Here is a 10876-nt window from a genome sequence, read left to right on the forward strand (position 1 = left end):
AGATATTGTGTTATCCCAAAATTACTTAATACCAGGTTATAGAATCATTATTAAAATTAGAACCGTTAGTTATTTGACTTGGCTTATAACTAGAGACTTGTATGATATTGTGTTATGAATCTTGTATGAGTTTATTGGATAAATTCTTAGAATGGTTGTGTGATTAACAATTAGTCTTTATTAACAACGATCGATTCAAAGGACGAAGCAGTGGATCGTGGATCTCGAGGTAGGCGTGGCTTATCATCAAAAGAGGTGGGAATACTTTTAACTCTTTTGAAACCATTGTTTGTTTCTTTTACAAAAGATTATGTTTAACAAACTCATGCATTGTCTATTTATGCATTTCATACGTTGTTTAGTTTGTATTATGATTGTTCTGTTGATTCTTTGAATATTTCCATGAATTGGAAAGGACATGTAATGTTTTGTTGTCAATATGAATTACTATGGGAAATGAGAATTTCCACCTGTGGTATATAGGATACACTCCTTCATTTATATCTACATGAATCAGCTTTTATGCTTATTAGGTATGGAACAACCCGGCATCAATATGGCTATATAGGTGTGGAAAAACCCGGCATCACTAATATATATTGTTTGAAGAAAGAGTTTGTCCATATACATGTTTGTGCATTTCCAGTGACTTAGTCACTTTGATGTTTGGGAGAACATGTATTGTTTTCCAAATCTTGCTCATGATTTCTTTAAAGTTAAAATGTTATTCCTGCTGGGCACCCCTTCTAGGGATGATGTGCTCACCCTTTCCCACTTTCAGTTTCAGAGGCAGATCAGAGTTGCGCAACGAAAGCTTTGAGGAGCTGACTCCGTTAATTAGTTAACTTCTGTTATGTTTATTATACTGTTTAATCTATATACAAACAAAATGACTATTGTATATGTATCATTTGAGAGAAGTTCTTGTATATATATTTCTGAGCGGGGTTAGTTTTGGGTTAAGTTTTATAGCAGATTCTTATTTGGATGTTTAAGTATATGATTTAGATTATTAGTGCCTCTTTGTTTAGCTAATCTCTTGGATTGGTCAGCTGCTAGCTTTGGGGGCGCTACATATATATTCCTCTTTACATCAAAAAAAATAAAAAAAAATTAATTTTTGATAATTAGGTTTTTAAAGATGGAAGGGTAATATAGACTTTCCAAATGCCTTTTGGACATTCCCTGACTAACTAGATAGTAGGATTAGAAGAACGATTTTTCGGGCACTACTCAAAAATGGAGGGGTGATACTCTTCATTTTTTGAGTGGTATTTGGAGTAATTTTGGGTCACCCCTTATCTAAGTATTTATGTTTATACCAAACATACCATTTTTAGTTAAATGAGTTAGGATAATGATTATTTAATGTAAGGATTGGTTAAAATAATTAAGTTAAACTAATTAGTGATTAGTGAGGTTAGATTAATTAGTCGGGTGTTTTTAGAAGAAGAAGAGGGTTTGGCTCTTTTTATTCTTTTTCTTTTTAAGATGGTTGATTTCGAAATGAGGGTTTCGGGTACTTTGGTATACTTCAAATTTAGTTAATGTTGTTTGAATTGGCCAAAACTTTCAAAAAAATAAAAAATTTATAAATTGATTTCGACCATGGAAAAAGTTCGGTTACGACATCTGAAGAACAGGTAGCCGAACTCATTTGCAAGTGTAGTTCAGCTAATGTTTCTGAAAACACAGGTAACCGAACTCATGTTTAATGGAGTTTTTTCTTTCATAGAAAAGTTCGGTTAGAAGAAAAAAAATCCGACGTAATCGAACTAAAATTTCGGCCGGGAAAAAAATGAAAAAAAGTTGCGGCGTAACCGAATTAAAAGTTCGTCTGGGAAAAAAAAATCAACGTAACCAAACTCAATATGTATGTTTTCAGAGAACAATTCTGTTAGGAGAAAAAAATTGCGACGCAACCGAACTCAAAGTTCGGCTAGGAAATTTTTTTTACGAGGTAACCGAACTTTTTTTTGAAAGAAAAAACTCCATTAAAGCTGAGTTCGAAAAACTGTTTCACATAATTCCTAGCCGAACTTCTCTCTGCAACTTCAATTTTCAATTCATTTTGATGATTACTACTCATTTTTTCAACCAAAAATGAATCACAAGTCATTAGTTTGTGGAAATTTCTTTGAATCGAGACGATGAAGCGGACAGAAGAGAAGAAAGTGAACCCTCTAATAGTAACGAATTTGTGAAAAATTAAAAGTAATGGATCTTTTTTTTTTGAAGCATAAGATTTATTAAGATTAGGATGAAATTACACGGGTATGCTTTGTACCTACAGAATCTTCCATTACAATAGGACTAATACACGATGGTGTTATATGATCCCAGATGGTTGTCGATAGGTTCGCTAATGTGCTGTCGTCCGCCGCTTTGTTTGCTAGTCCGTCTGCTGTCTGATTCCCTTCCCTGTAATTGTGCGTTACGGTGAAATGTGTAATTTTGGCCATTCTAGATTTGATTTCCGCTATCATATTGATTAAGTACCAAGGTGGTTCGATTGTTGAGTTTAAAAATCGCAGAAGGTTTTCTCAATCCATTTCGAATTGTACCTTTGGCCATTCGCGATTTGCAGCCGCTCTTGTCGCGATAATCATGACCCAAGTTTCGGTCGTGATGGCGGTGGTTATCCCTAGAGGTTGTGCGATTGCTAAGATTGTGATAGCTTCATCGTTTCTGCAGATGATACGCGCTCCTGCAAGACCCGAATGACCTCTAGCCGCCCCATCTGTGTTGATTTTGATCCAATCTATGTAAGGTTTGCTCCATCCCACTAAAATTGTGGTTGAGCGTGGAATCCTGTGCGCAGGGTTTGTAGATAATTCCATACCAGGTAGCACCGGTGGGAGGTTGTGTTGAGCCCATTTATATTCCTGCTGAAGCTTGATAGCCATTTGCATTACGGTTGTTGGGTTTGTTTGCTTTTGATTGTATACTACATCATTTCTGGATAACCAAAGGGACCAGAAAAGAAAGCAGAATGTTTTAGTGGCTTCATTTAGAGTTTTTATTTGAATGAGCTGGGCTATAGTTGTTTGACGGTTACGGATGAAGGTATGCCTTGATTTTTATTTTGATTTTGTTAATGATTTAGATTAGGTATATGTATATTTACTAGATTAGTTTTAATTTTAATTAGATTAAAGGTAGGTTAATCATTTCCACAATTTAAGACACTCCTTATAAGTATAGGGTAGACATTCTTATCACTTAGGAGTCCCCCTCCATTTATGAGTAGCCCCCAAAAAATCGTTCTAGGATTATCCGGATAAACCCATCTAATGTTTCCATAAGCCCATACAAAAAGAATCCAACCTGGCGGGGAGAAATATCCAAGAATGAAGATCCCGTTCTTACTTATCATTTTTTCGTTTCTCCTTCATTTCCTTATGAATCGATTTAGGTGTTTGAAACTCTCTGCAATTTGTTTCCAGATGGAGATTTAGTTTTTAATGGATAATGATGTGCATGAACCATTGGAAGGAACCGAAGATGATGATGCTGTCAAACTTAAGAACTTTCGCCAAGCGTATGAAATGATGAGAGGAACTTATTTAAGATATTGAGGTAAGGAAATTAGGCAATTTTGGGTTATTATAATTTTTGCATGTTTTCCTTGGTGATTTTTCTGTTGGAATTGATTTATTTTTGAATATGCTGGTTCATGATAGTGTTAATCTGGTTTAGAACACAGTGAATATAGGGAAATTTGGAGGAATTTGAGCTGAATTAAGCGTTATGGGATGGAAATTAGGGAAATTTGTAGTATAGCCAATGCATAAACTGTGATCAGCTTTTATGAGTTTCTTCATGATCAATATGACAAGAAAAAACCAATGCATATTTGCATTTGCGGTGAATGAGAAAATTCACTGCTAAAGTTGAATGTCACAATATATGATTTAATAGTAGTCTGATAAAGTTTAGTAAGCTAATCTCTATACTTGTATCGTTGCCGAAAGGAGCCGTAATTATACTTGATGTCTCATAAAGTTTGAATCTTTACTCTTAAATTGTTTTTTCTCTTATTCTTGCAAAAGATTCATGAAATGTTTTTTTGTTCAAATTGCATAAGAATTTTTATTTTCCTTTTCATTTTTGATTCCAGACAGAGATTTGGTTTTACGCGTTCTATTCGATGGCTAATGTACATGAATCCTCCGAAGGAACCAAAGATAATGCTGCTATCAAACTTAAGAACTTCCGCAAGCATATGAAACGATGTCGTAGACGATGTCCAGCACAAATTGACGAAATGGTTCGCCACTCTGACAACCCAGAGATGTATCAGGAGGAGGTACGCAGGTATGAGCAGGCAAACTGGGTGGGGTTGTAAATTATGCAACTGCCAGGAGGCTGGAGCAGGGTCAGCTCTTCTACAAAGAATATTATCCTGAATGGGCTAAGTGTAATATCCCCAAGGAAAATGAAGAGTGTTATGCTAAAAAATCTCCCACTCTTCCAGTCTCCTACAAAGAGGACCTGCAGTTGGAAAAACACAATTCTGAGATTACGAAGTTAACTGACGTCGCACTTCGTTACTCTGTAGAAGAGCAAGAGAAAAAGACCAACAAAGGTACCATTGAAGCCCATGTAAATGAGTTCCACTATACAATCTCCAGTCCCACTGTGCAGATAGATTTTATTTATAAGAATGTAAAGCATGCATTTTTCCAATCTGAAGACGAGGAGATGGCGCCTTTCTTGCACTTCAACTTGCTTGTACCCATCAATGTGGAGGGGACTCTAGAAGCAAATGATATCCTATTCCAGTTGGTGAAGACCGTTGTGGGACAGAAGAGATCTGCCGAAGATTTAGATAAGATTTGGAAATATGACTAAAACAAAGATTTCCAGAAGTTTGTCAAAAGAGTTGAAGCTAAGTGGAATTCCCAAGCAAAAAGAAACGAATTTCATGGGTCATCAGGAGTCTTCGCCCTGACAAGTTTTGCCTAGCTGGAATCATAAAAACACCTTTCTTTGTGGTTGCGTTGACAGAGATTGAGTTTGTTAATCTGGCACATCTACGGCCCGGAGAAACTGATATGGCAATCGTATTGAAGGACTTCACACGTAATGTGTTCCAAATCAACTCAGTTCCCTCAACATCAGTCGCTGCCATCAAAGAGTGGTTCGACATGTTAAATGTCAAATACTATGAGAACAAGAAGGAGCATGACTGGAATCACATACTGAAAGATATTAGAAAGGACCCTCAGGGTTTCATCAACAAAGGTTGCTGGCGTTCCCTTGACCTTGAGTCTAGTGCGGCTGCTGCACTTTCTTCTGACTCTTACAAGTCAGAAGATTCTGAATCTGATTTTGTGGAAGAGGAATTCCCATGGGATGATGTGTTTGATAACTGCAGATCAAATAGCACAGAAGATGAGAGTGAAACATGAGGAGCATAAAAGGTCATCCGTATTTTACATTTTTACTTTAAATAGTTGTAGTTTATCCTTGTATGACAATTACTTACTTTGTGCTGAGTTACTCTTTTATATGCCAGTCTGAAGGCAATTTTTAGTATTTAAGACCGTTTTTGTGAATCTCGTATGAATGCAAGTTTGCACTTGTTGGGCGACCAGATGTGTTAGGAAATATAGCATCCGCGGCATTTGGAGCAAAGTATGTTGCAGCCCCGACATTTGAAGGTTGTTTAATGGATTTACTTTGAAACAGGTGCGCAGTTTTCGAAGTAAGCGATAAATTAGGCCTTGGTCCTTGGACATGTATGTTGGATAAATTGGCAGAAAATGACAGGAAGCTGACTCTGAGAGGTGTTTGGCTTTACGAAGATGAAAATGATTGTAAGATTTCTTTGCCCACAGTGAAGCTAAACAGTCCTCTCTTGCTAACACTATGTTTGACACTGAAAGATGGTTTAAACATACTGATGGACCAGCACCAACAATTACCACTTCTCCACTGGACACTTTTGAATCAACTTCTATTCTCAGTTCTATTCTCAGGTTTAAAATTCCCTTTGTTTTTTCATTACCGTGTTTTCCTAATTCTAGCAATTCTTAACGGCTATTTTTGGGTTTCCTTTTTTCGGCATATCAGTTCCTATATAAGGTAGCTTTTCCATGTACTACTCCCTACTTGTATTTGTTGGTTAACGCTCTGTTCTGAAGAAAAACTAAAGAGATGATGATGAATCAAGTGACGATGATAGAGATGAAGACACAGAAAAAGGGAGGAGATGGTCGTAAGAGGATTAAGATCGAAAAAATAAAAGACAAATCAAGATTACAAGTTACATTCTCCAAAAGACGAAAGGGTTTGTTCAAGAAGGCGACTGAATTATCTATTTTAACTGGTGCACAAGTAGCACTGATTGCCTTTTCTCCTGCGGGAAAACCATATGTTTGTGGGAATCCTGATCTCCTACTCGATCGATTTGTTAATGGTGAAGCATCTGAAATTCATCAGAGAGATCATAACGATCCAGAACAGAGGAGGTATATGGAAGTTGAGCAAGAATTAGAAGCTGAAAAGAAAAGAGGGGTTTTCTTGGAGTCTCTGATAAATTGTGATTTGGGGGTTGGTAATGATAAATCTTGGTGGGATACATATGTTGATGGATTGAGTTTGGATGAATTAAAACAGATGAAAAGTGATATGGAACAACTCCAGAAGTGTGTTGCACAGAGATCTAATGACTTAAAGATGAACAATAACACAGCTTCTTCTTCATCTTCGTATGAAGATAAGTCCCTTGCGTTGATGAATTTACCGGCTGGTAATGATGACATTGTTGATGATGATTATCTGAATGAAGAGATGGTTAATGAGTTAGTCTTTGGTTTTGATCCTCAAGAGTATGATTTTGGGACTACAACTTCTACTGATCAAGAAATCACTGCGGACATGTTTTCTGATGACTACTACTACTAGTACTGATTATATTTTCTAAGGCTCCATTCCATTGTTTTAAGTTTATGAATGTATGTAGTGATTGGTTTATTTTTGAGGAATTGTATGTATTCAAATTCAATTTTTCTTTTCGATTCATTTGATCATTCACCTCTTTGTTGATGGAATTTTTTGATTAACTTTTTAACCTTTATGCTGAAAACTATAGTGTATTGACGCGTTTTGTTGCAATTGCTTCTCCTCCGGCAAGATACTTCAGATTGACATGCATATCTGGCTGGCTCAACAGCTGTACACCAAACATCGGAAGTATCCTTGCCGGAGATGTAGAGTGACCGAATGAAAAATCAGACAAGAGTACAAGAGAGATGTAACGGTATAGGGCGCCTGCACTAAAAACCTCTTCAGAGTCGGAATCCGTGTTCCCGACTTTCACACACCATTTCTTGGTGGATTCATCAAAAGCTGCAAGTTCAACTAGCCGGTTGTACAATGGATTTACCTTGAAATGGGCTGCGTAGTTTTCCAAGTAGACGATAAATTGGTCCTTGGACATGTAAGTTGGATAATTGGCAGGAAAACGGTAACTCTGAGAGGTGTTTGGCTTTATGAAGATGAAGTCGATCGTAAGATTTCTTTTCCCACGGTGAAGCTAAACAGTCCTCTCTTTCCAAGACTATGTTAATTTGGTACTGAAAGATGGTTTAAACATACAGATGTGGCTATTCATTGGCTATTTTCCATAAAAGAATACCAGATTAAGATAGTATTGCACCCATGTACGTAATCCGAGGGAAACTGATGATATGTTGTACGGCATGGTGTCTAAGTGAAGCCACCTAGTTCTACGAAACTACGTTTGTGGCTAGACACATCTGTCAACTAAGTACCATTGACAGCCTATCACTTAACATGGCAAGCAAAGGCCGAGGTGGATGAAATTTTATTTTTTGTGTCTCCACTTGTTATCAAGGAAGAACAACTTTAAGTTTTAAATGTGTGACTAAGAAAGCTAAGATCAGGAAGCCATTGCACTAGTCCAAACACATACTACAAGTGCAACCACAACTCAAATGATTTGACCAAGAATCCTATCTCAACGCTTGACAACTCTTCTTTCGTAATGCAATGGAAGGTAGTCTTCTGGATAACAGGAATATTAGTTTTCATCGATCTGTTTCTGTGTTTCTTCTATAAGCAATACTGCAACAGTCTTATAAGTATGGGGCTTCGATAAAGTGACACAATCGATTCGGCCAATTTTTATTTAATAACATTAGGGACATCCATAATAGTAAATACAACAACTTACAAAATTAAAACTTTAGACGAGGCAGGCCGGAAAATTCATATCATGCATATAGTGCATGTATTGTTAGAGAAAATGAGTTTATAAAATAGTTTGGTTTTTGGTCTTGGTGGGATTGGAATTTAGGATCTATTGGTCACTAAGGACACTAGCTCATTTTCACTATTTGTGAATGAACCTTTAGTCCCACGTAGGGAAAACTAAAGATGATACCTCTCCATAAGTATTGAACATTTTGATATTAGAGTGGCCCTTGGGTCATTAGCATTTTTGTGCGAGGGAGAGGACTTAGGCAATGGGCTAGTTGGTGCAATCACACATTTTCACACACGGTGCTTCACGCCGACGCCGTCCGTGCGGGCCGGGTTCGGGCTCGGGTGTGGGTTCAAGACTTATCTTTTTTTGCAAAACTTCTTTTGAATTTTTGAATTAATACTTAAAAGATTTCAAATAAAATAAATCTTTGGGCGACTTTATGTCTATGCATGAACGTTATATCAACATGAACGTTTTATATCAAACTTAAATTTGCATGAACGTTTTTATTTCAAATTTAAATTTGCATGAACGTTTTATATCAAACATAATGACGCATGAACGTTTCAAACCGTTGGAAAAAATCTGAATTAATTGAAATTGTTTTAATGCGCGTTTATGAGACCTCTCTCTATTCTCCCCTATATAAAGCGATCACTTTCTCTCATTTCGTTTTGTGTCCAGAAGAGCTACTATCCTCTTCTTTTCGTCTTCTCCCCCTGTGTGGTCCTTTATTTTTCATTCCATGCGCAATTGTTGTTGAGGTCGTAAGAGTGGGCAAGTACTGTAGTGCTAACAGTGCTTGCAACTGGCAGTTTTATCCTGGATACGAACTTGACCACAGGGTATATGCATCACTCATTCTTGAGGCGTACCGGTCAAATATCGTGTTAAGGACAGCGTGTTGAACACGTGACTCTGTCCTCTGTTTGCAGTCCAATTGAGTGTCTATTTATTTTCCAGAAATTAATCCTTTTATTCTTACATCTTTCTAACATCTTTCCTGAGTGTTTTATTGTTACAGACGCAACATGTATTACCCAGTTACAGGTGTTTGAACAACTTCTCCCGCTTTATTGACCCAGACCCAAACCCTGTCGCACCTGAAGTCCAAGGTTACAGCAGTACCCTCTGGTATCACCTTCGCATTTACGTTGCGATTCTCATATTCGATAGTCTTTTCTGCAGTCTTTCCACGGCACCCGACTAACTCTGGCCATGAATTCTTACCTGTAACATCAAGGTTCAATGCATATCAGATAATACATGATTGATTAGTACTGGTTAGCTATAAAATTGTACAGTACCGTGAGTATGAACTGAAATTCATAAATAAGAAGATTACTAACCTTCACATCCGTTTGACATCTCGACTGATCTGATTTATGTGTTTGAATTGGGTGTGTGGAATGTTGATTATCTCTTGGGTTTAAATAGCTTTCAAGTTTATCCAAATGTAATCTTGCGTTTAGACGGTGCAATAATTATCTTCAATCAGAGACTTTTGAATACTTAGAAGGAAAAAAATATGCTCCAGTATATTATTATTCTTAATTATGTTGCTGATTTTATAACTAATGTAAGGTGCTCATTTGTGCATTTTAAGCTTCTTATGAGTAGTTGGTGACGATGATTATAGATAGATACAGGTTGGAGATTTGAAATCAAAGTTTGAATGTATTTTTGTTATTAGTCAATTAAGTATATATGTCCATAAAAAAAGATGTTGCGACATTAAGCAGCTAAGTTGTACATTATTTGAGATTTTATCCATTAATAAATGTATTCAGAAGCTAGTTTTAGAAGTTTTTAGTTTATAAATGCTGACTTGAATTTTCTTGATAATAGTTAGTTTGTACTTGATCATTCACAGCGCATGGTTTCAAATTTCAACTGAAAACGAAATCACAAAATCCTTTATATTAATGGAAATTGATTAGGACACGTTAGAAGAGTACAGTATATAGTCACGGGTCACACTACATGAAATCTGGGAATTTGTAATGTTGAAAAAACGTTAGTATCTTTATATTGTAACGTCAAAAAAACGTTGGAAATGTGCCGTTATTATTAGTGTTACAATATTTTATCAATGGTTCATTTCGTTAAAATAAAATTTTATTAAATAACGATTTCATTCATTGGAATAAATACACCAACGGTTATCTAGCCAGCACAAGATTTATCTGATGTCATTTTGTTGTAACGGATAGCCATTATTGTGCAGATCATAATGGTTGGTCTGTAACAGTTCGGTGTAACAGATACTGTAACGGCGACTTTGTGTGTAACGGTTGACTTATTGCCACATGTCCTTCCTTGTAACAGATACGGTAGCGATTTTAATCGTTGTTTAGTTTATTGTAACAGATTGGGTTTAACAGTTATTGTAACGATTCAAACCGTGATAGTTCAGTGTAACGGCTGCCGTACGACAAGTGTTAATCTATTCTAACGTTTAAAGTAACGACTTCAAACGTTGATGATTGATTGTAACATTTCAGATATAATAGCTTGTTGTTATGATACGATTCGTAACAGCTGACTGTAACGTTTGCCGTCTGCGACGTGTCTATCGCTTGTAACATATAGACTAACGGCTTTAGACGTTGACAATTCATTGTAACAGTAATTAATTTG

General features: G+C 36.4%; 1 protein-coding gene across 2 annotated transcripts; it reads left to right on the forward strand.

Moving 5' to 3' along the window:
- The first annotated feature begins 3364 nt into the window (after window positions 1-3364).
- Window positions 3365-7045, forward strand: LOC113306958 (agamous-like MADS-box protein AGL29). 2 transcript variants are annotated; one of them, XM_026555876.1, is made up of 3 exons: window positions 3365-3579; window positions 4121-5426; window positions 5695-7045. In XM_026555876.1, the coding sequence occupies exon 3, from the start codon at window positions 6163-6165 to the stop codon at window positions 6910-6912; it is 750 nt and encodes a 249-aa protein (XP_026411661.1). In that variant the 5' UTR covers window positions 3365-3579; window positions 4121-5426; window positions 5695-6162; the 3' UTR covers window positions 6913-7045. The 2 variants fall into 2 exon arrangements, with proteins under 2 accessions (XP_026411661.1, XP_026411660.1); XM_026555875.1 differs by having other exon boundaries at window positions 4121-7045.
- Window positions 7046-10876: the final 3831 nt, after the last annotated feature.

The sequence above is a fragment of the Papaver somniferum genome, chromosome 8 (genome assembly GCF_003573695.1).
Source record: "Papaver somniferum cultivar HN1 chromosome 8, ASM357369v1, whole genome shotgun sequence".
NCBI classification, from domain to species: domain Eukaryota; kingdom Viridiplantae; phylum Streptophyta; class Magnoliopsida; order Ranunculales; family Papaveraceae; genus Papaver; species Papaver somniferum.

Excerpts from the sequence above, each read along its gene's own strand:
- LOC113306958 (XM_026555875.1), top strand. The coding sequence starts at position 6,163 with ATGATGATGAATCAAGTGACGATGATAGAGATGAAGACACAGAAAAAG.